Source organism: Balaenoptera ricei, chromosome 6 (assembly GCF_028023285.1).
Source record: "Balaenoptera ricei isolate mBalRic1 chromosome 6, mBalRic1.hap2, whole genome shotgun sequence".
Classification (NCBI taxonomy): domain Eukaryota; kingdom Metazoa; phylum Chordata; class Mammalia; order Artiodactyla; family Balaenopteridae; genus Balaenoptera; species Balaenoptera ricei.
In genome coordinates, this window is record NC_082644.1 from 122,063,944 (window position 1) to 122,088,395 (window position 24,452).

At 65.1% G+C, this 24,452-nt stretch overlaps 1 protein-coding gene across 6 annotated transcripts; it reads left to right on the forward strand.

Annotated features, from left to right (window-relative positions):
- Positions 1-14,440: 14,440 nt before the first annotated feature.
- Positions 14,441-24,272, forward strand: EGFL7 (EGF like domain multiple 7). Of its 6 annotated transcripts, XM_059926060.1 has the most exons (11): positions 14,441-14,673; positions 16,153-16,243; positions 19,663-19,890; positions 20,097-20,218; positions 20,466-20,582; positions 21,511-21,626; positions 21,838-21,933; positions 22,067-22,231; positions 22,880-22,944; positions 23,539-23,701; positions 23,908-24,272. In XM_059926060.1, the coding sequence occupies exons 4-11, from the start codon at positions 20,139-20,141 to the stop codon at positions 23,928-23,930; spliced, it is 825 nt and encodes a 274-aa protein (XP_059782043.1). In that variant the 5' UTR covers positions 14,441-14,673; positions 16,153-16,243; positions 19,663-19,890; positions 20,097-20,138; the 3' UTR covers positions 23,931-24,272. The 6 variants fall into 6 exon arrangements, with proteins under 6 accessions (XP_059782043.1, XP_059782045.1, XP_059782046.1 ...); XM_059926062.1 differs by lacking the exon at positions 19,663-19,890 and having other exon boundaries at positions 21,841-21,933; XM_059926059.1 differs by lacking the exon at positions 19,663-19,890 and having other exon boundaries at positions 14,442-14,673.
- The last annotated feature ends 180 nt before the right edge of the window (positions 24,273-24,452 follow it).

Here is a 24,452-nt window from a genome sequence, read left to right on the forward strand (position 1 = left end):
GGTCGGGGTCTGGCACGGGCTCGGGGGTGAAGCCTCTGCGTCGAAGCCTGGGGGCCGGAAGTTTCTCGCGGACGGAAGGAACGGCTTCATCACAGCTTGGTCTACTGACCCCTGTGCACCTGAAGCACCTTCGGGAGGAAACTATGCGCGGGTCGCCCTGGACATCTATCCACGTGGTCCGGGGAGTGTGCCCGCCCAAGCGGTCCACTCAGGGCCCCGCTGCCCAAAGCCCCGCCCAGGGTTTCCCCGGCGACTGGGGCCGGGCCACGCGGTGAACACTGCCGCCCGGTGGCCAGTGGGTGAACTGAACGGGGCCGGTGCCCTGCTCCTCTCCAAGCCAGTCTGCTGCCCGGAGGGAGGGGCGGTGGAACTGCTGGGTCTGAGGACCCTCGGCCGGCCCCGGGGCTCCCCCGTCCTGAGAGGCTTCCCCAGGCCTCCCTGCCCCACCCCTTCCTCCGGGCCTGGAGGGGACAGGGATGGGCGACAGATGTGCTGACCTCTCGCCAAGTAGGCCTTGGTGCCCCCCCCAGTGCTAGGCCCTGTGTCTGGGGTGTGGGACACAGAGATGACCCCTGCCCCCAGGGAGCCCCCCAACCTGGAGGTGGGAGCCAGGTGTCACGGAGAGCAAGGCGTCGGGGGCCAGGCCTCAGAGGTGACAGGCAGCAGGGGGCTGGCTGCAGGGCCCCAGTGCACCCCGGTGCTCCTGAAGCAGCCCAGGTGGGTGGGTCAGCGAGGAAAGAGGCCACCAGGGACTTCCTCCGTCCTCTCTGGTCAGCAGAGGCAGGGCCTCCGGCCAGGCTGGGCCAGGGCCGAGTGTGGACGTGCTCTGGACACGACTGCTGACCCTCCTGTGGCCCCGAGCACGTCCCGTCCTGCAGCTCGGCAGGGCTGCCTCCAGGGCTGGGTCAGGCACTGCTCACGCTCCAAGCCTGGCCCCCTGTGACAGGGGCAACTGAGGCAGGGCCAAGCCCAGCGTGACGATGGAGCTGGCAGCAGGATCCTGGCTGGGGCCTCGCCCTCTCGTCCTGTGAACCACAGGCCCAGCCAGGACCCATGGGAAGGACTCTCACAGCCAGACGCTGTGCCAGCACTGCCCACGGGGCACGGCCGTCACCCGCTCTCAGGCGAGGACGCGGAGGCCACGTCCCACGGCAGACTCAGGACCTGAACCCTGGGCTGGGAGACTGGGCTCCCCATGTTTCCCCGAGATGCAAACAGGAACATCTGACCAGCCCCCCCCCCACCCGCCTGCCCAACCACCCAGAGGAGAGCCCTTGGGTTATAGGGGCGAAGCATCTGGGGGCCTCTTCCATGGCCTTTCCTGCTCTCTGCAGAAACGGGGGCCCTGCGGAGGGCCCTGGGTGCCTTCCTGCACCCGGTGTCATCAAGGTAGACTGCATGACCACAGATGCCCCGTGGCGGGGGCGCGGGCACCAGGACACCGCTGCCCCCGTCTGTGTCCTGCAGTTTGTCAGGGTCTCCCCCAGCCCCAGTGCCCTGTTCCACCCAAGAAAGGGTGGAACCCTGACCTCACACCAGCATCCCCGGGGGACGCTCTCAAAGTCTCCACTGTCCGGGCCCTGACCCCAGGGTCGAGAGGGGCCCACACAGGGGACTTGTAAGGGTTCCCCAGGTACCAGGACTGAGAACCATTCCCCTTCTCTGTGCCTCGTTCTCTTCATTTGGGAAATGGGAATAATCAAGCCAATGGCAGTGGAGGTGGAGGCCATAAGCACCTGAGGGCCCTTTCAGATCAGGCCTCAGCCCGGGCAGCAGGGGGCATCCGGGAGAGACCCCTGCCCATTTTACAGAGGGGAAGCCTGAGGCTCAAGAGAGACCTGTCCAAAGTCTGTAGGGCAGAGCCCGGGACCTGGGGCCACTGTGGCCCAGGCTGGTGTGCTGGGGGGAGGGGCAGAGTGGTCATCACCCCCAACCCTGGGCTTAGTGCTGGGGTAAATAGTCACCCCAACTTTGGGTTTCATATGCTGGGGGGACAGTTGTACCCCCAGTACTGACAACCCCCAGAGGGCTGGCTGTGTTCCCCAGTGTCCCCACCTGCTCCCGTGTCCTCCCAGGGCTGGGAGGGAACAAATGTTGGAGCCCTGCTGGGAAAGCTGCCCGGCCAGGTCGCCCGCACGGGGCCCACGCTGAGGCCAATCCGCTCATGTGGCCTGGGGCTGGAGGTGCCCCTGGCCGCCCCTCCTCATAGCGGGGCAGCCCTCAGGCGGACCTCATGCCACAACCGATGGGCAGAAGGTGAGCACGAAGGGCCGCTGACCTGGCTGCTCTGGGTCCGCCGCCCCCACCAGCCCTGTCCTGCGAGTCTGCGCCTGCAGCCCCGCCCCGCCCGCCCCGCCCACCAGAGGGCGGGGCCTTGGGGCGGGGCCTGCAGGGGCCGGGTGGTGGGAGGGGACAGGACCCCCACCGCCACGACCGACCGTTCCCTTGTAGGAAACCCACGGAGCCCCCCGCACCCACTGCCTGCGGCCACCTCCTCGTGTCTGTCCATCGAGACGCACTTTCTGTACACGGAATAACACGAGCGGCTCCTAAGTGTACAGTGTGGTTGTGACACGTGTGCTCCCCCGGGTCGTCCCCTCCCCTTCCAGCGTACTCCCAGCGGGCCCTGCAGAGCTCCGGGCGCCTCCCCCCCCCCTCCCGGCGCTGCTGCTCTGGGCCTCAGTTTCCTCATCTGACAGATGGGGGAGAATTTTAGCTTCCACTTCCCAGCAGCAGAGTGAATAATGCTAATGCGTTACTCGAATTACAGCCCCAAACCCAGGCCAGGTGCCCCCCCCCCCACCGCTGCCCCTCCCCCCGGCTCCCCTGCCCTGCACAGGTGCGGCCCGGCAATGGGCAGGAAGGCGGGCGGAGAGGAGTGTTTCCGCCGAGGCCCCGGGCCCAGTGAGTGCAGACCCTGATAAGGGCGCACATGGCCAGCCGCACGTCCGCCTTTTGTCCCCAGCTCCGGTCATTCTTTCCTGCCAGGACAGAAGGACTGAGCGCCTGGCGGTGGCCTTCCTCCCCTCCGCCTCCTCTCTGCCCCGGGCTCTGAGGTCCAGGGTCTGGGGGAGTTTGAGGCCCCAGGTGGCAGGGGCCCCAGGACCAGGCAGGAATCTGGACCGAGCTGACCAGGCTTCCTTCCTGCTGGGTCCCCTCCAGGGCCAGCACTCTGCTGGCTCAGTTCAGGGCAGTGGGGAAGCGGGGAGCGTTTGGCCAGGGAGACTCCAGGGGCTCAGGCCCGGCTCAGGCTCCCTCGGGAGCAGACACTGCCCCCTTCCCTGCCTGAGGTCCCAGGGAAGCACGGGCCTAGCTCAGCCGGACTCAGAACCCACCTCCTAGGCGGCTCATCTGTCCTAAAACGACCCGGTCCGCGTGAGCCCGACATCAAGCAGAGAGAGGGCTGTCCCCCCACCCCCACTGCCGACATGCCCACAGGGATCTCTCCCACCCAGTGAACTCCCGGAGCTGCCCTTGGCTGAGGAAAGCGTGCCTAGCTCTAAGGGTGGGCGGTGGGCTGCAGCCAGAGCCCAGGAAGGCTGGGCTCGGTGTCTGTTTCCGGAACTCCCAAGAGAGTGGGAGAGAGGGCCTGGGACCCCTGGGGTGCTGCCTCCCCACTGGCTCCCTGGTCCCCCAAAAACATGTCCCCATACCTTGTGGGGTTGGTAGCAGGGCCTGGTGGGCAGACACTCGGGCTACCTGCTCGGGAAGCACTCTGGGGCATTTCTTTTTCTTTTACAACAGCTTCTTGAGGTGTAGTTCACATACCATGCAATTCACCCATTCAAAGTGTACAATTCAGTGAGTTTGGATATATTACACTATTAATTCTTTTACGTTGTGGTAACATATATCAATATATGACATAAAATTTGCCATTTTGACCGTTTTCAAGTGTACCATTCAGTGGAATTAATCACATCCACATTTGTACAACCACCACTGCTGTCTCTTCCCAGAACTTTTTCATTTTCCCAAACTGAAATTCTACATCCGTTAAACAGTAACTCCCCATTCCCTGCCCCCATCAGTCTAGTTTCTGTCTGTCTGGATTTGTCCATGCGGGACATTTCATACACATGAAATCATATGACATTTGCCTTTTTGAGCCTGGCCTCCTTCACTCAGCTTCACGTTTCCAAGGTTCATCCATGTTGTAACATGTGTCAGTGCTTCATTCCTTTTTATGGCTGGATAATGTTCCGTTGCCTGGCTGGACCACATGTGTCCTTCATCCATCATTCATCGGTGAATGGACATTCGGGTTGGTCCCCTCTTTTGGTTATCGTGAGTAATAATAGTCACGGGCTGTGGTGTCCCTGCTTTCAGGTCCTTTGTGTGCACACCTAGGAGCGGAATGGCTGGAGGTAGTTCTATGTTTACTTTCTGAGAAATGACGGGCCCCTTCATTTAAAATGTATTTGCGGGGCTTCCCTGGTGGCACAGTGGTTAAGAATCCGCCTGCCAATGCAGGGGACACAGGTTCGAGCCCTGGTCCGGGAAGATCCCACATGCTGCGGAGCAACAAAGCCCGTGCGCCACAACTACTGAGCCCGCGAGCCACAACTACTGAAGCCCGTGCGCCTAGAGCCTGTGCTCCACAACAAGAGAAGCCACCGCAATGAGAAGCCCATGCGCCGCAACGAAGAGTAGCCCCCGCTCGCTGCAACTAGAGAAAGCCCACGCGCAGCAACAAAGACCCAACGCAGCCAAAAATAAATTAAAATAAAATAGATTTTTAAAAGTAAATAAATAAAATAAAATGTATTTGCTATGAACTGTGGTCCACCCACACCGAGGGGTCCCGCTCAGCCACGGGCAGGGACATCATGGACCCACTCACAGCCAAGACCGTCTCTGAGGCCCGGAGCTGAGCGCAGGGCACTGCTGTGTGGTTCCAGGATGGCAGGGGCCAGCCGAGGGCATAGTCACCACAGGGGGGTGTGGGTGCGTCGGGGGATGGGTGGCCCCTCGGTCGATTGTGGTGGGGATTACAGGGGGATTACCTCTACCAAAATCATGAAACCATCCACGTAGAATGCGTGCATCTCAGAGGGTGTTTAGGGCAGTGAGGCTGCCCACATGAGCCCATATGGTGGGCACGCATCTTTACACCCCTGTCCAAACCCAGGGGATGCACCACGCCAAGAGTGACCCCGGGCCGCACGATGGACTCTGTGTGGTCAGTGTGGCTTCGCCCCTGTAACAAGCGCACGGCTGGGAAGCATGTGGACGGCAGGGGCGGCTGCACATTGGGGCGGGGGTCTGCGGGAACTCTCCCTACCTTCCTCTGAATATTGCCATGAATCCAAAGCTGTGCTAAAAATAGTCTATCTTTTATCCTGGCGCCCTCCGCCTGTAAGTGGCGGGCGGGGTGTTGCGGGAACACAGGGGCCCCCAGGACCCCAGGCGATATGACGGAGGCATGGCGGTTTCTCTTTTATGCTTTTGGGCATCAAATCCAACTGGCTCTTTCAAAACGAGCACTTATGACTTCGTGGGCTGGACAACACACACAAAAAATTGATTTTCATTTTGGAATCGTAAACTACAATATAAATAAGCAATCTTGGGCCCAGAGGGCCCTTCCTGTCCTGCCCCAGACACAGGCCCCCGGCGTCCCTGCCCCTGGAGGACTCGTGTCCTATCTGGCTCTGGGGTTGGTGGGGGGAGCGGGGGTACTCCTCCCCTTGCCCGTGTCCCTCTGTCCCTCCACAGCACAGCCCACAAGTTCCAGGGAACCAGCCCAGCGAGGGGAGGCGGCTCTTTCCCTTCTGAATGTTGTTCCTTCAAATGGTGGGGGAGCCGAATGGGGTGAGGGCTGGGGCACCCCTGTGCCTCCCGAGTCAGACCCAATAAAACAGTCATGGTCGTCCCGGATCGCATTCCTGAGCCCTCGAGCCGCTTTGCCCCATTAACCCAGCGGAGCCTGGAGCTGGGACTCGGTGGTGGTGGAGGTGAGCATCCTTCTCTGAAGCCTGGGGCGGGCGGGGGGGCCCGGGTACGACAGCCACCTGTACCCGCCTCCTGAGCCCTCCACCAGCCCGGGGCTCCGTGGGCAGCTGTCCACAGTCGGCCCCGAGACGACGGGCCCTCGGGGCTCCCAGTTCCACCTAGGGGGCCTGGGGCTGGTGCAGAGCAGCCTTCCGCCTGTCCCAGGGCCGCTGGTGGCCTGCCTGGCCCGCAGCCTGAGCCTGGGGTTTCCGGCCATTGTCGGGGGTGGGGTGGGGGAGGGGTTTGGCTCAGGAAGCTGTGATCCCCAGGCGGGCCTGGCGGTGCTGGGCGGGAGGGGGAGGGGACATCCTGGCTGAGAGTCCAGCTGGCGTCCTCTGGGCCGGGATGGCAGCCCGTGGCAGCAGCACCAATACCCTAGATGTGGGGGTGATTCTCACACCTGGGTGCCTGCCGGGCCTGGGGAGGGGCCTGACCCGCATCCCCTCCCTCCCCGGGAAAGGACGCAGGGCCCCCTTCACGGGTCACACTCTGGCGCAAGTGGGGAATGCAGAGCCGTTCCCCAGAGCAGGATGTTTGGTGGAGAACTCACAGGGAGTCAGGAGACTCCAAGCACCGCTCACCTGGGACGTCTGGAATCCTAGACACAGGGCGGGGGAGGACGGGGGCAGGAAGGGGCAGCGAGAAAGCACTGGGTGGCCCGGATTCTAATCCTGGCTCTGCCACATGCCAGGTGGCCTGGAGGGGCGGTCGGCCTCTCTGAGCCTCAGTTCACTCCTGGTGCAGTGGGGGCCGAGGAGGAAACCCAAGATTTAGCCAAGGGGTCCTGAGTAATCATTGCCACGGAGGACACTGGGGCCCAGAGAAGATGGGGCTTGCCCAGGATCGCCCTGGACCCCGGGGGTCCTGAACACACAGCCCAGATCAGACCCCAGACTGCTGCTCTCCCCAAGCTGCTGGGGGACCAGCCTTCCTGATCCTGGTCCCACATCCCTGGATTGGGGGCCAGGGAGGCGAGAACAGGGTCGGGCTGGGCCTGTAGGTGCTTCCCAGGCATCAGGGTGAGTGCCAGGGACCCCCTGCAACTCCCAGGGGCTCCAGTGGCTGAGTCCAGCACATCCAGGGGAGGGACAGGCTCCTGACGGGTCCAATGTGACCCCTGGCTCACAGTTTGCAAGGAGGGGATGGCTCACGGGCCACGTGACATCCCGTGAGCTTCAAGGGGCCTTGGTTCAGCTCCGAGCCCGGCCCAGAAAAGGCCACAAACTCTGGGTCCCACGTGTGCATTTCCTACTCCATCTGGGGGTCCCGGCAGGATCTGGCAGCAGCGCCTCCAGCCCTCCTGGGGTTAGCAGGGAGAGTGTGACCAACCACCACCAGCTTGGGCAGCTCCTCAGATGATAAAGCACAGAGGGACCTCTCGGCCCAGAAATCCCACTTCCAGATACGTTCCCGAGAGAAGGGAATACAGGCGTCCACACAAGAACTTGCACATGCGTGTTCACAGCAGCCCGAATGCACATCAGCTGAGGAATGGACAACACATGTCCATCTGCACAGTGGAACGTTATTCGGCCGTAAAGAGGGACGAAGCACTGACTCACGTTACAATATGCGTGAATCTCAAAAACATGATGCTGGCGGGGGGATGGGATGAACTGGGAGATTGGGATTGACATGTATACACTAATATGCATAAACAGATAACTAATAAGAACCTGCTGTATAAAAATAAATAAATAAAATTTTTAAAAAACAAAGAAACAGGATGCTGAGTGAAAGAAGTCACACACACAAGCCCCCACATCGTAGCATTCCTGCTGTAGGAAACGTCCAGAACAGGCAAGTCCACAGAGACAGAAAGTAGATCGCTGGTTGCCCAGGGCTGGGAGGTGCGCGCCATGAGGGCTGTGGGGAAGAGACAGCATAAGGACGCAGGTTTCTTTCAGGTGATGAAAATGTTCTAAAATTGACCGTGATGATGGCCACTCAAGTGACCGTCCTGAAAGCCGTCGACTTGTGCACTTTGAGCTGGTGGCTTGTGGGGTACGTCAATTACATCTCAATGGCGCTGTTATATTAAAAAAAGAAACCACTGGCTGGCCCTCGGCTCTCACCAAGCGCCGGCCCGTCCCGGAGCTCTGGCTAAGGTCACACAGCTCTCAGGGCAGAGCCTGCTTGTTTGGAGCAGAGTTGCCTGCCGTGGGCAGGGGGGCTGAGCAGCTGGGGGCCGGGGGAGGCTTTCTCCTCCTCTCCTGGGCCTGGTGTGGGGGGGTCTCTGTCCCTGCACACGTGGGCCTCTCTGGAGACCTGTAGCCGCAACGGGATGGCCACGGCGCTCCAGCCCCACACCCCACAGCCCCTGGGCCAGGCTCTGCTCTTCTCTGGGCCTCAGTTTACCCCGGTGGTCCCTAAGACCCCAGGAGCCCTGCACCCAGGGACGGAGGAGGGCCCTGCACCCCCTCGCCCAACCACCGGGCACGGGAGCTTTTCACCGGGAAAAGAACCCAGACTAAATTTACGCCCAGGCCCGTGCACAGCGGGGAGAGGTCAGGAGGCCCCCACCCCGGCCCCTTGACGCAGTTCCCTTTCCCCTCTGGAGGGGGTTTCTATTGTTCTCGAAGCCTGGCTCCCAATCTCCCGCACGCTCACTTCCTGTTTCCTGGCTGAGAGGAAACAGAGATTTCTGGCCGGGTAGCCACCCCCACCCCACCCCCGCCTGTCTCTTTACATTTTTAAGGATATTAAATTGCAATGATCACAGGCGGCTTGGGAGCTGACTGTGAGGCCAGGGGGACCTCAGGGCCACCCACGGGGAGCTCTGCACTTGGGGGGCACGGGCCCCTTTGAGAACCTGGTGGAAGCTGTGAGCCCCTCCGCCCCCTCCCCCAGAAAGGGCTTGGGCGCAAGCTGTCCACCGTGACAGTGTTTAGAGACACCCAGATCCCCCCCAGGGCTCCCCATCTGATCTGACAAGCGGGGAAACTGAGGCAGGACAGCTTCCAGCCTCTAACCTCCCTGACCTTTCCGGAGCCCACGGCCGCCCCACGGAGAGGCAGACTCTTCTGGCCACACCGTCTCCCTGAGGAGGGGGACCCCCCGCTGCTCCCAGCAGCCCCCTTGGCCCCCCAGACAGATGGGATGATGGGCGGTCCGGACGCGGGGCCCGAGACCTGCCTGGGGGTGGGGGCCACCGTGCCCACCGCCCTGCAGACTGCTGGAGGTTGGAGGTCAGACTGCCCGTGATGGTCTTCGTGACCCTGAGAGGTCAGCCGTCCTCCACAAACGGGGTCAGATGGCAGAGTGAACCCCGCAGGGTGGGCCTGAGAGCCTGCGGGAGCCACATACACGCAGCACGGCAGCCCCAAGCTTCAGCCGTCCCTCTTGTTATTTTCTTCCCCGAAGGCCTCGGAGAGCCTGGCTCCCGGCTCTCCGTGAGTGGGCAGGGCGGGGAGGAGACAGGATGGCCCAAAAGGGGGCGCTGAACCGTGGTGGCCCACCTCCATTAGCCTGCTCCCCCCCCCCCCCCCATACACACGTCGGTTCTCTGGAACTTCCCTTTCCCTCCCGGGAGATAAAGTGTTTTTTCCCCTCCACGTTAACGGCCGCCCCATCCGTCGGGCTTGGCAAATTGCAGCCTGACCGTGAGTGGGGCTTCCGTCCAGGGTGCCAGGCAGGGAGCGCAAGCCTCCCTCCCTCAACCCCCACGACAGGGGGAGCTCTGAGGGGCTGGGGGTAGCATGGGTTCCAGGCAAAGCCGGGCACTGGGACAAGCCCGGGCCATGGGGCTGAGGACCCGAGGATTAGGGCCTGGCCACAGCCCCAGGAGGGAGGGTGTCAGGCTCTGTCCTCGGCTCTCCCTGCTCAGCGAGGCTCCTGCAGGGGTCAGCCCGGACCACCACTGCCCATCTGCCAGCTTCCAGGCGGGACTGGGTGCCCAGCTCCTGGCCATAGTCAGCACCTTGACCTTGACCTTGACCCCGACCTGGCCAACAGCTCTAGAAACAAACATTTCATGGAGGCTCCTGGGAGCCGGGGATGCACTGCACACCCACAGCAGAAATTACGCCAGGGGACCCCCAAGCTTACTCCCCAGGGGTGGTCTCTCCTCTCTCCACTGCCCAGACCACTGGTGCCCTGGGACATTCACTGTGCCTGCATTTTACAGACCGTTCAGCAAAGCAGAGGCTCGGAGCTCGGCCCCCTCAGAGCTGCCCTGCTCCCCAAGTGCCCCCTGCCCGGTGTCTCCCCCATAAAATGAATCTGTCCCCAGGGAGGAAATCTGTTGTTCAAAAAATAAGATTTTCTCCATCTCCCTGTATTAAAGAAATAACAACACAGCAATAGCCCTGCAAAATCATCAGAGTGGCTAAAGTGAAAGAGCGGAGAGCAATTAAGTGCTGACGAGGCTGCCAGGCACTGGGGCTGGGGGCACCTGGAGAAACGTTGGGCAGTGGTTGGTTTCATGCCTCTCCTGGAAGCAGCGACTCTCCCAGGAAGTGTGGTGACCAGGATGGGTCAGTGGCAGAGCCCATGGAGACCCTCTGGGAACCGAGGTCGGGGGGCGGTGAAGGACATGTTCTGGGCCTCCGCCTGAGCAGCAGAAAGGTTGTGACAGCTGCGTGGGTGGTCCCCAGGGAGGGAGGACGGGGAGCAGCAAGGAGAAGAGGCCAAGGGTCCCCCGAGGGTCTCCTGCTGCCCAGGCACCCCTGGGCTCCACGACCAGAGCTTCCATTTCCCGCCAGCCGACCCTAGATGGTCATCTTGCCTTGCGAGCCTCAGCTGCATCAGCTCAAGGGTAAGACGTGAGCCCTGCACACGCCGCACGGCCGTGGGCACTTCTAACAGATGTGCAAGGCAGGAGTCAGTGGAGGTTGGGGGGGAGGTGAAGACCCCCAGCTGCTGGACAGACCCCATTCTCCCTGTGGGACCTCTGGCTCCCTTTGGGGCCTGGCCCGGCACTGGAGACAGCTCACTGGACCCAGGGGAAGGCGAGCTCCCTTCCAGCCCCACTGGGGACGGGTCACTGGGCCAAGCGCCCGCGTCCCTTGATGAAGGGTCAGCCGCATCTGGCGTGAATCTGGCTGACAGAGCCATTCTGTCCCCGAGGCCAGCGGGCCACTCGGGGGATAAACAGGAAGCCCCATCTCTCCCCTGCTCTGTCCGCTGGTCCTTCCCTCCTGCAGCCCGGCTCACACGCCGCGCCCGGCGCCCCTCAAGCTGCCTCAGATGCCCACGCTGGCCTCTGCTAGGGGCTTGGTCCATCCACTCCTGGGCCTGTGGAGGCCAAAAGCCCGGCGGTGAGGGCTCCCAGGAAGGTCCCAGGAGGACCAGGAGACCCCGGCCGCCCCCGCCATGCCCCCGGCCTGACCAGCACGCTCTGGGAAGGTAAGGCAGCACGACTCACCTGCAGTCGACCTCAGCACGCCTGTAGGCAGGCTGGGAGGCAGCTCCATCTCACCTACTGACCATGGAGCAGACGGGGAAACCGAGGCCCGCTGTGGCCAGAGGCTCCAGCCGTGCGAGCCAAAGCTGGGACCAGAACACCAGCTTCCCGACCCCACTGGGGCCCTGCCTTGGACGCCACACCCAAGGCCAGCGAGGCTCCGGATCCGGGTCTCTGAGCCACCCAGGTGTGGACGGCCTGGACGGCCTGGAGGTCGCTGACCAATCCCACCAGGTGGCCAGCTCCACGCTGGGCCTGTGGGGTGGGGGTAGCCGGCCAGGGGGGGCCTGCCCTGCCCTCACGGGAGGCACCAACTCCTTCCCGAACTGACTCCTGCTGTGGTGGTGTGCTGGATGATCTCGAACAGACTCCAGGGTCGGGCGGGTTGGGGGCGGCAGGGGGGCCTCCTTGAGGATGGGGGTAGTCCTGGCCCACCCCAGGTAGACTCCCCCTCCAGCCTGGACCACAGAGTGAGCTCCACCCACCCCAGCACCCGGGAAGGGGGCCCATGGGGCAGGAAACACCCCTGACCCCTCTGCCAGCCCCCAGGACCCTCCTGGAGTCTGAGAAGGTGCCAGCCAGCACCAGCCCACCCTCCTGTGCAGCCCCTCCCCGTCCCGGACCTGCCGCGGGTTAGAGCAGGACCCTAGCCCATCTCGCGCGTCCGTCTCTGAGGCTCTGGGACCTGAGAGTGGAGGGCACCGTGGGGTTTTAGGCGACAGGCCGCGCCAGGCTGGCGTGTGGAGCCAAAGCCTCCTTTCCTTGCCCTGGTTCTGGTCTCGGCCCAGGAGGGGCTGTGGGAGGGCAGAGCTTGTCGGGAGGGGGTCCCAGAGCAGTGGGGGTCCCAGAACCAGTGGGCAGCAGCGGGGGAGCCAGGGCAGGGAAGACTGGGATGTGGGGGACCCGGGACTCCGCCCTCCCCATACCTGTAATTCCACCATTCAACCCACCATTCTATCTCTGTGCTCTGGGCATCCTTCCAGAAAGTTCCCTAACAGGCTCATGCTTTAGAGGGAGGGGTGGCCCATTAACCGTTACACAAAGTTGGCTAATTAGCTACTCCCAACCTCAGCCCGTCCCCTGGCAGGGATAGGTCTGCCCCTGGATTGGGGGCACAGGAGGAACTGGGGGCTCACTGAGAAAAGAGAGAAAGGGGACAGCTTCTGTCCTGATCCGTCCCTGCTCACCTGAGGTGAGTCTCTTTCCTCCCTGGGCCTCAGTCTCCGCAGCCACACACAGAAGGCGCGGGGCCCAGCCAACCCTGATGTCTGCTGTTTCTTCCACCCAGGGGCACAGAGCAGATCCCTGGGCCTAGAGTTAGGGTTAGGCTTAGGGTTAGGGTTAGGGTTAAGGGTTAGGGTTAAGGGTTAGGGATAGGGTTAGGGTTAGAGTCTAGGTGATGTGGGCAGAGGGTCACCTCCTTGGTGGGAGCAAAGCCCAACCTGGCCCCTACACTCTCGAAAGTACACTCAGAGGACATACTCAGTGTATGGTTAGGGAACCCTAACCCTTCTGGACAGATGTGCCCTCGGGTGGGAGAGCCAGGGGGGCGACAGTGGGCCACGTAGGTTGGAGGGGAAGAGATGGGGGGATGCGCACCCCCCAGACCTCCTCCCGCTCAAACCAACAACGCTTGACAGCCCGGAGCCTCCTCAGCCGTCACTACCACCTCACTGGCTGGCAGCTCTCTTGGCCCCATGGGACAGATGGGGAAACTGAGGCCCGGAGAAGAGAAGGCCCTGGGCTGACCCCAGCCTCATGCCTGCAAGAGACCCTCCCATGGGGGTGGGGAAGGGAGCAGTCCCTGCTGACCACTGAGACCCGCCAGAAAGGTGGGCAGACTTCCCTCCTGCTCTCGGCGGCATTCGGGGGGGCGGTGCGGATTGGAATTTCCCAAGCTGCTCCGGCCTCCCTCTTGGCCCGGACGTCCAGTTGGGTGGGGCCGGAGGGAGGTAGGGCTGAGCAGAGATGCTCAAGGCCAGAGAGTCGGAGAAGGTCCCACCTGTGGGTGGGTGAGTGCTGACCCCAGAGCAGGGCTTGGACCCGAGGACAATGGGGTTTGGGGGGCGTTGCTCACTCAGAGCCCTCAGCCAGGTGTGTCCTCAGTAGCTGCCCAGTTCCTTTGGGCACCCAGCCAACCAGCATCGCAGCAGCAGGTGTTCGGCCTGCGGGTCCCCAGCACCGCCTCAATGAGGAAACTGAGGGTCCGAGCTGGGGACTGGACCACCTGGAGGAGCTGAAGGAGTGCCCCCTTTGGCCACCTAGAGGCTCCTGCCTCCCTCCCGCAATGCCCCCCTCAGCCTCTGGAAGCCAAGGGAGGAGGGGGGCCTGGGAACACGCTTTGCCCTCCTCCGAAGAGGACCCTGGAAGTAGGACTGGGGGCTTTCGCCCCTGCTCGCACACGCCCAGGAGTAGGGGGCCCACTGCCCCACTCCTAGAGAAGGCCTGAGCCTCTGAGCTGACGTCTGCCCCTCTCCGTCACCCCCACCATGGCCACTCTAGGCCCCAGGGCCTCACAGAGCAGGCTGTCCTCAGACCACCCAGCCTCCAGCCCCATCCCCAGCTCTCTTCTGGCCGCTCCCACCCCCGGGCCCTGGCACACACATCCGAGGGTGCCGGTGCACGCCCTGGGGGTCACAGGAAGAACGGGCCCCTCTGTGGAGCCGCACTCATGTGGTCCCACCAGCTTGGTGGACCCACGGCCCTGGGAGGGCCCTTTGGGCCAGCCACGTCCTCTGTCACACACTGGGCCCAGCTGGGTCCCAGGGTCACCAGCCAGGCTGCAGCTGGGCCCAAGCACGGTCTCTGGCTGCTTCAGGGTTAGACTCTGAAGTCCCCGGGGACAGCTCCCCCACCCCTGCCCCAGCCGCTGGGCCCGGCCCCTCCCTCGGCGGCCCCCCACCGCCCCTCGGCCTCCTGTTTGTTCACTGACAGATCCCCGTTATCAGCGGACAGCACACACAGGAAGTCCGGCTGGGAAGGGCCCATCCCAATCCCGATTTACACGGGGACGGAGCATAAAAAGCCGCCCTTCCTCGCTCCGGGAGGAACCTCCCTGCCCCAAGTCCACCGTCCCCATGGCTGAGACGAGTCCACCGTCCCCATGGCCGAGACGAGTCCACCGTCCCCATGGCCGAGGCGGAGGCTCCAGCCGACGGGACAGGCAGGCGGCCTCGGGAGTTGCCTCAAGGTGGCCGGCGAGGGGTAGGGCCCAGCCCTGGCCTGAGGGGGCAGCAGTGGTGGCCATGGCCGAGCCCGGCCCGGGGCGGCACCAGGTACGGCAGGGGCGGCCTTGGAGGGCAGGGAGCGGGAAGAGCAGGACGAGCGCCCCTCTGCGGGCCCTGTGGACCGCAGGCCCCTGCAGGCTGAGCTCTGAGGGTCTGCACTCTGCTAGCTGGGGCCACCGCATCACCCCCCACTGGTGCCATCCTCACCTTGGCCAAAGGCACCCTCTGGGGGTGGCACAGTCTGGATGCCCGTCTGGCATGCCCGACCCTGACGCTTACGCTGGGCGGCCCAGCCGCTGCTGTGACCCCTGGACGGAGAAGCCAGTGCAGCGGCCTCCCTGCCCCTCGCACGCCCTCCCGAGCCCGCTCTGCTTTCCCGGGGAAGCCCCCGGGTTGGCAGTAAGGCCACCTCAGCTGGCCCCTCTTCTCTGCGACCTGCGTGTGCCGAGGGCATCATCCCCCAAGGGTGGGGGAGCACCCCGAGGGTGTCGGGGAGGGGCGCCGGTGGGGGGTGGGAACCCCAAAGCCAAATCTAGAGCCAGGAGGAGCCATGCAAGTGGGGGGCACTGAGCACAGCCCCAGGAGGAGCCCCCGTCTTCTGCCGCGCCGGCTGGGGGGCGGGCAGAGGCACAGCTTGGTCCGGTGCAGCGTGGGCGCTCTCTTGGTTCCCCTTGCGCCCTAGGGGAGCCCCCCACCCAGAGCAGCCCAGGTCCCCGAGCGGGGGGGCCCTTCCTGGCCCCTGACAGTCTTGTTGTCACGTCCACCCCAGCAGTCTGTGTGACAAACACCCGCTTTCCAGATGAGAAAGCAGGTGCTAACGGGCCGCCCAGCTTAGCCGCGGAGCGAGGACCAGCCACCCAGCTCGCCAGGCTGCCCCTTCCTCTCAGGCCTGAGGTCAAAGGGTCAAGTGACCAGCTTCAGGGCCTGGATGGGGGCAGGGAAGAGGGCAGGGCAGCTCTCCCTCCAGTCCCCCTACGCCTGGCCCGTAACTCTTTACTGCCTGGGGCTGCCTGCTTGGGTTGCGGGGGGAAGAGACACCGCCACACCAGGGACCCCCCCCTTTCACAGTCACAGGCATCCCAGCCCCAGCCACCCCAGCCACCCTCAGGTCATCTTCCAGGGGCTGCCAGGGGCCCCCGGGCCAGGAAGGGGCTCCTGTCCAGCCTCCTGTGTCCCCTCCCTTCCTTTACCTCCTGTGCACCAAAGTAGGCCTGATCCGGATGCCCCCCGAGCTGAAGGCCCCCCTCCCCATGAACCTGCAGGATGCCCACCCAGCACCCCAGGCTTTGCAGAGCTTTCCATCCCGGGTCTCAGGACCCCCGGGCAACAGACACACCGAGGCTGAGGGTGTGGGCAGGCCTGAGAGGCCCGTTCGGCTCTGGCCATCAGAGGGGTGGGGGTCTGTAGGCCAAGTGCAGGCCGAGCTCCCACAGCCGCATGGAGGCTGGCCCTGTCCCCCTCCCCAGCCCCTGGATGTCACGGTGACCAAGGCTGTGCGCTAACCCACACTGTGTCTCTGATCGGCAGACCCCGGCACAGGGGAGGAATGGGCGGCCCCCACCGCTCAGAAGACCAGCTGCCACCAGTGTCCGGGGCATGAGGGAGACTGCTTCTCCAGGTGAGTGCCACAGGTGGTGCTCTGGGCAGCAGCAGGGGGGCCTGGCTGAGCCTGGGCACGTTTTACACACGTGCACACACACAAACACACACACACACACACGCACTTAGGCGAACAGGGCCTGGGCTCCAGTTCCAGGGCAGAAACTGCCAAGAGGTGCAGGCCCAGGGTGTCATGCACACTAATGGCTGTAACAACGCTGGTGCAGAAATGACGGAGCTCCCCAGGGGAGGAGGTGGTGGGGCACGGGGCACCTGGTTCCAGCTGTGCCGGCTGCTGTCTCTCAGTGGGCACTGCTGGCCACTCCACCACATGGGGCTGCTTTAGCCCATGTTGCAAATGTGGAGAGGGAGCCTGGAGACGAGAGGAGAGGTGACTGGCCCAGGAGCCCCCAGTGGGGGACTCCTTGGAGGCCTGAGGAGCACTCAGGGGTGGTCCCAACTGTCCTGAACAAAGGGGGCACCAGGTGGGAGCGTGGCAGTCCCCCTAACCTGGCACACTGGCTGGGAGGGAGGCTTGGTGTCACACCTAGGACCCAGCTGGGCTCTGCCGAGCCCCGCCGCCACCTGTGTGATCTCTGGAAGTACCGGCTATGAGCCTGGGGATCACTGCCGTCCACCGCACGTGTGGCCGCAGGGCAGCGGTCAGCTTTAGCCAGCCCCTGGTGCCTGGGGAGCTGGCCACCCGGTTGCTATGGCCATCCCCGGGAGTCGGTGCTCAGCCTGGGGGAGTCGAGAGCTAGCTACCCGCGGCCAGCGCGGGCTCCCCATGCGGCCTCCGGGCACCTGGCTGCTGGCTCAGCCCTGCGTCCCCGCGAGCCGGCTGGGAGGGGCGGCAGCGCTCGGAGGCGGGTAGTGCGTCAGGAGACCCGGTTCCAGCTGACTCACTGCTCGGCCCCGGGGGCGCCGTCCGCCGCGGGGCCTCAGTTTCCCAACCTGCGCAATGGGGGTGGGCGGGGGTTCGGAGCCCACCCAGGGTGAGGGCGGGCCGGGAGCGGGTCGGGAGGGGCGGGGCCGGGGTTGGCGGGCGGGCGGGGCCGGGGCCCCTCTGCGCGGTGGCGACAGCGGCGCGTGCGCGCCCCGGATCGGGCGGTGAGTGCGGAGGGAGCGGGGCGCCTGGCTGGGGGCGCGGGGACGGCCGCGGGCGGGGGGGTGTTCGCCGTTCGGGCTGGGGGCGGGGGCCTCGCCGCGCGCGGAGCTGGGGGGCGACGCAGGGCGACCGCGGGGAGTCCAAAGGTGAGCGGGCCGGGAGCGCCGGGCTCTGCCGCGCGGGCACCCGACCCCCAGCCCGGCCCCGGATCTCGCGGCTGGGTCCGGAGAATGGGCCCAGCGGCCTTGGGAAAGGGCGCCCCCTGCTGGTGACAGGTGACCCGGGCCGGGCCGCGCGGGGGTCCGGGCGGGGACCCGGGCGGGGGAGGGGGGGGCGCCGCAGCCCCTCATCCCCCTATCCGGGCCCTGCGGCTCCCCCAGGGCCTGACTCAGAGCCTCGCGGGCCCCGGACCCCGCAGCCCAGGCCAGCCGTACCCTGCGGTGGCGGAGGGGGGGGAGGTGTCACTCCACCCTCGCTCCCACTCCCCACGGAGCCGGCCGTGCAGGGGGAAGGGGAGACATGGGGTGGGCGGTGGAGAGGGCGCACCCCCAGGGAATCAGTCTTGTAATCTCACTCCACCTCTCCGCATCCACCCCCGCCCATCCTAACGTCCAAAACACCCCTCACGGTGGAAGCGGGGAACCCAGGGCTATCGCCCTGCGGTGGAGTCAGGCCCCTCCCTCTGCCGACTGTCTCCCCGGGTGGGGGCAGCGAGGCGGCAGCCCGGGTCAGGTGGGAAGGAAGGTGGTGGCAGGGCTCGTGCAGACACTCAGAGGGGATGGGACATTATTGCTTATCATTCTGGAGGCACCACAGACCACCCTGCCCTGGCCCCCCCGCCCCAGCAGGGCTGTAACACCAAAGGGAAATGAGATTCTGCCAGCCCAGCACAGGCTGGTCAGCGCCATCGGCTTCCTCTGGCTTAGGGGAAAAGCGTGACTTTCAAAAATCAACTCCCTTCTTTTAAAAAAGCACGATTTCCTTTCTAACCAGCTTCCGATAGGTAGGGGAGGTGCTTGGGGTGGGTGTTTGTGGAGGACAGTTACATTTGCATGAGATGCACCGCCCTCCAGGTGCCCGGTGTGGGAGAGGTCAGGGTCTGCGGAACCCCGGAAGCCCCTGCCAGCCCCTCGGCCCACCTCTGCCTTCCTGGGGCCCACTCCGCAGGGCCACCTGTCCCCACCATTTCACTTCTTGCCTGGACCACCACCAGGCCCTCTGCCTAACAGTGTGCCCCCCGCAGAGTTCATCTGCTGAGCCAGCTCTGACTGGCAGGACATGTCCCTGCTCAGAAACAGCTAAGAAGCACCGCCCCCCCCCCCCCGCCCCAAAACTAAGTCCAACACCTCAGCTGCCCGCTGCAGCCTCTGCCTGCTCCGCCACCCAGCCCTCCCCTCTCAGGCCCGTGACAGAGAACAGGAGGTGCAGGAAAGCCCTCGTGCAGCTGCCTTCCTGCCCAGCCCAGGGCCACGTGGTGCCGTGGGAAGAGCATGGACCGAACACCCAGCTGAATTCCCGCATGGACCAGGCGTGGCATTGCCTCCCTCTGGGTCGGCCTGGGCGGGCATCTAGGGCTCAGTAATGCTCATGGTGGTTTATGGGACTGACCATAAACCAGAGGAGGGGCCTCCAAGACCCTAGTGGTGTCTTTGAGGAAACTGAGTCCCAGAGTCCCAGAGAGGGAGGTGACTGTACCCAGCCTCTGCTCCCCGCCCCCACCATACACACCAGTTCATCTCCTTCCTGTACCCTTTCCTTCACGGGTGGGGGGAGGGGTCCCCTGCAGGGCCGGGCTCAGCCCACCTAGGGGAAACCTCGGATGGGGCACCCGGAGCATGGGAGCAGAGAGCTCCCAGCTCCCCAGACCCTTGGCTGTGCACACGGATAGCAGCCCCGCCCCCGTCCCCTCGGCTTGTTGCAGACCATCAGTTCCCAGCTGGGGCTTCCCGGGAATCCCTCTCTGGGCCTCCCCGGCTCCCATCCACAGCCAGGGCAGGGACGGTGACCGGCTCCACTGGCGTGTGGGGTGGCTGCTCCAGTCCCCCCACCATCTGGGTGCCCAGTAGGGCCACTGTCTTGGGAGCCCTGGAGGCTGTCTGCACTACCGGTTTAGTCCCGGCAGGGGAGTGACCCCCCTCTTAAGTGCAGACCCCGGCCCCACCCTGAGGAGGACCATGGTGGCCCCTGCCCGCTGGGCACCTGCACCCCAGTGGGCCCCCAAGCCACCACGGCTGGCTCCCCGTCTGGCACGTGAGGTCACTGAAGGCCTCAAGGGCCAGCCAAGCCAGCTGGGATGGGTTCCCGCCCTGCCACTAACACCCCAATTGCAGACTGAGGTGGGGAGTACAAGCCCTGCCCTGTGGGAAGGGCACCAAACCCAGCCAGGGGACGGAGACGTGGTCCAGATGCCCGCCCTGGGCCCCCACCTTCCCCAGTGAACTTGACCAAGCCCAGCGCTGTCCAGGTGTCCGTCTCCCCAGGCGAGGGCTTCAGCGTCTGTTCCCAGACCCCGGATGTCGTGGCCCTTCTGTGGTCCCTGAGCGGGCTGTATATGGCTGGTGAGGGGCCGGTCTCCTTGTCCAGGTGGGATGGGGGTGGGGAGAGCTGGCACCGCCCGTGGAGACTCTGCCGCGGCGGTGAGAGGTCCCAACAAAGTGGACGAGCTGGGCAGGTGTCACGGAGCCAAGAGGCCAGTCTCCACGAGGGGCACGGGCTCGAGGCGGGATCTGCAGAGGGACTTACAGGGTTGTGCTGTGTGCTCCAGGCCATCCTGAGGAGAAGGCCGTTCCATCCGGAAACACAGGCCATGTGGGGCTCCCAGGAGCTGCTTCTGCTTTGGTTCCTGGTGCTGGCGGCGGGCGGCACCGAGCACGTCTACCGGCCTGGGTGAGCCGGGGCTCGGGCCTCTGGGTGCTCAGGAAGTGGGGGTGTGCGGCCGGGAGCCCTCGGCCCCTCCCCAGGGCAGCCCCAATGTTTGAGGAGCTGTGGCTTTCCTGGGCTCCTGCTGACCGTCCTTCCCATGGTGACACTGGGAAATCCCTTCCCCACTTTCCGGCTCCCTTGGGTTCTGGGGCTGGGAGGGTCACAGCCCTGGGAGCCCCCCACTGACTTTCTGGCCCCCATCACCCCATAGCCGCAGGGTGTGTGTCATCGGGGCTCCCAGGGGCCCCGTGTCCGAGTCCTTTGTGCAGCGTGTGTACCAGCCCTTCCTCACCACCTGCGATGGGTACCGAGCCTGCAGCACCTACCGGTGAGCGCCGCCTGCCGCCGCAGGGCCCCATCTGCCATGCAAAAGCCCTGGGGCCGGGAGGGCAGTGCGCCCCAGAAGGGAAACCGAGGCCCAGAGCAGTGAAAGGACTCGCCGAGGCCACGTCTGAGTGGGTGGCGGAGACTGACACCTGTTGTAACCTGGGCAGTCCCGACTCGGGAAGTTACCGCCGTGACCTCAAGTATCAGCTACTACAAGGGCATCTGGCACATCCGCTCCCCACCCTCATTTTAGAGGGGTCCCCCACCCTGTCTGCTCCCCTCCCCTTTGGGGGTACTCCCACCCCCACCCAACATCGCTGGCTACAATCTCTTACCCGCTTGGCTCCCTGAAACCTTCCTTGTCCTGGCCCTGCCCTTGGGGCTCCAGAGGGCACCCCTCTCCCCATGGCAGCCCCCGACAGTTACAGATGGAGATCTTACCGCCCCCAACACCTAAGATGTCCCAGTCTGTGCCAGTGAGAGGGGCGTGCATCTCTGGTTCTCTGCTGTGGGAATGTGGCTTTAAAAGATTTTATTTTCTGTGAGGTTCTTGAAGACCTCCCTGGTGGGGGATGGGAGATGGTGTGGCAAGCCCCTTCCCCTCAGGGCCTAGATCCCCGCCCCTAGAATAGGAGGCTGTCCCCCGGGGTGCCACCTCTGCTCCACGCCAGGCTCAGCCAGGCTTCCTTCCAAGCCTCGGGGTCCTGCTCAACACGGCAGGTTGGGCCGGGGAGGTGGCTTGTGCCGTGACCCTGAGGTGCCATCCCTGGGGGAGAAGACCTCTGGGGGCACACCTGGGTGACCTTGTCCACACTGGGGGAGACGGCTCATGTGGTTCTGGAGGGCATGGGGACGGAGCCAGCCTGGAAGGCAAGCGGATGGGGAAACCTTGGCTGGGCCCCTCTGAGCTGCCCCCACCCATCCCGCAGGACCGTCTACAGGACTGCCTACCGCCGCAGCCCTGGGCCGGCCCCCGCCCGGCCTCGCTATGCCTGCTGCCCCGGCTGGAAGAGGACCAGTGGGCTGCCCGGGTCCTGTGGAGCAGGTGAGGGCCCCTAGCGCCTGGGGTCGGTTAAAGTAGAACCCAGTGAGGGAGCGGTCCACCCCGCTCTCCAGACCCGGGGCCAAGCACCAGCTGCTTGTCTCTCAAAACCTGAGTGAGCATCTCCGGCACGGCACCCCTTCCCTGGCTGCCACCCCTGCGGGGCCCTGGGGACCCTCCTGAGTTGGTGACAGGCCTCCCCACCCACCCACAGCAGTATGCCAGCCACCGTGCCAGAACGGAGGGAGCTGTGTCCAGCCCGGCCGCTGCCACTGCCCTGCAGGATGGCGGGGCGACACCTGCCAGACAGGTGAGGCTGGTTCCGCCCTCCCAGAGGGGGAGGGGCCTCCGGGCACCTCCTGTGTGTACTGGGCAGCCCACCGATGGGTGGGTCTCGAGGGGGCTCAGGGTGGGCCCCCCTGCCTGACAACCCTTTCCCGCAGACGTGGATGAGTGCAGGGCTGGAGGGGGCGGCTGTCCCCAGCGCTGTGTCAATACCGCGGGCAGTTACTGGTGTCTGTGCCGGGAGGGGCACAGCCCATCTGTGGACGGGGCACTCTGCCTGCCCGAGAGAGGGGCCCCCAGGGTGGCCCCGAACCCCGCGACAGGTAAACTCCCCGCTTGCCCCCCTTGCTGATGCGCCTGGGGGGTGGGCAGGGAGGGCCCGGGGTGGTGGGGGTGACGGGCGCACTGGAGGGTGGATGGGTGATGGCTTCCCACGGGGACCACGGGGAGGGCCTCAACTCAGCCCCGAGTGGAAGGAGGCGCCCACGCCGGGGTCCCGTTCGTGTCCCTGCCCGGGCAGCCTGGAGACACAGCACCTCCCTCCGCTGGTGACGGGACATTATTACTTTTGGTACGCGCTGTGACACTTCAAACTCGTACCGTGAGTAATAATGCGCCGTTGGCAGCCCGGCACCGAGAGCGAGAGCGCGGCACGGACCTCAGCACGGACCACCTCAGCCCGGACCCCCTCAGCATGACGGGGACCCCAGCACCGAGGGGCGGGCGGGCGGGGTGAGGCTGCGTCTGCCCAGAGCCACCTCCCGGACCTGGAGGATGGCCTTGGTGGACGGTCAGCACCCAAGGTCGGGGGAGGACTCGCCACGACAGCTGGGGCGGGAACCCGGTGCCCAGGGCTGCGCCCCGCACCTGGAGCAGAGGCTGGAGGCCCCGCGTCGGGAGGCGAGGCCAGCCGCGGTGGGGTGCAGGGTGGGGAGCCCGGCGCCCCTGACTCGGCACCTGGCTCTCCCCAGGGGCGGACGGTGAGGTGAAGGCGGAAGTGCAGAGGCTTCAGTCCAGGGTGGACGTGCTGGAGCAGGTGAGGGCTGGGCTGGGGCCCGGGGGCCTCGGCCTGGGGGCGAGGTTCAGTGGGGGATGAGAGATGGTGTGGGAGCCACAGCCTCCTGGGCGGGAGGCTTCCCGGCTGCTGACAGCCTAGGGTGCCCTTGGCCTGGGCGCCGTGCTGGGCAGGGGCAGCGGCCGGTGTCTGGGATGCCAGGACAGGAGGGGCGGGGCCACAGAGAGCGAGGACTCAGCCCAGCCCACCCCCGCCTTTGTCCCTGCAGGGACAGAGTGCCCCTGCGGCCTTTCCACAGGGTCCTTGGCCCGAGACCCCTCAGCCGCCCCTGTCCACCCCTCCTAGCTCCTCCAACCAGGGGTCCCAGGCCTCAGGGACCATTGGCCAGGCTGGCCTGTGTGACGTCCGTCTGTGCCGCCCCCTGCCCCGGTCTCCTGGCGCAGAAGCTCCCTCTGGTGGACATCCAGGGCCCTGCAGCTAGAACTGAGTCTGGGGGTTGGCGGTGCCCTTGCTGGCCACCCTATTGTCCTTAAATCCTTGTGGAACAGAGAGGGTAAGGGGCTGGCCCAGAGTCACACAGGCCCTTCCCCACCGGGCCCTCTGCCTGCCCCGTAGAAGCTGCAGCTCGTGCTGACCCCGCTTCACAGCCTGGCCTCGCGGGCCCTGGAGCACGGGCTCCCGGACCCGGGCAGCCTCCTGGCCCACTCCCTCCAGCAGCTGGACCGCATTGACTCTCTGAGCGAGCAGATCTCCTTCCTGGAGGAGCAGCTGGGTTCCTGTGAGTGCCGTGGTCCCTGTGACCTCCCCACCCACAGAGTCCCCCTCTGGTAGCCTAGGACCCCCGAGGCTGGGGCCGGCTCCTGCCCAGAGAGGCCAGAGGGTGCAGGGGGGGGCAGCCACAGGCCAAGTGGGCAGATCTGGCTGGGCCGGAGGGTGGTGGGGAACGGAGACTGCTGACCCCAGCCCCGCCCCTTCCACCCATAGGTTCTTGCAAGAAGGAGGTGTGACAGTCCGACCCAGGCCCCCGCTCTGGCTACCAAGAGCCCGAGGACACCGACCCCACCCCGCCCTGCCCTGGGCCCTGCCCCGCCACCTCTCCGACCAGGAAGGCCCCCCTGCCCCACGTGGGGAGGTGGGAGTGCGGGCCCTCCTGTGCGAATCCAGCCCCAGCCCAGCCAGCACCCTGGCCTTGTGAGCAGAGCCCGGCCAGACCCCTGCGCCCCCCGGCCAGCTCTGCAGGCCTAGTGGGCCCACGGCTGAGGAAGGTACGAGGGCTTCCTGCCCAGGGCCTGGCGCCTGTGCTGCTCACCAGGCAGCCCTGATCATTGTCAGAATAAAATGAGACTTGAGCCGCTGTGTCCTGAACCTGACGGGCTTCCCCCTGGCCGACCACCACGTGCTGGGAGGGAGGAGGCTGCCAGCGCACCCCCTGGGCCCTCCTAGGCAGGGTCGGGGTGCCCCCTCTCCAAAAGGGGCTGGAGCAGGTGGTTTCGTGAAGGTGACGCTGGCCACAGGGACAGCCCCCGCCT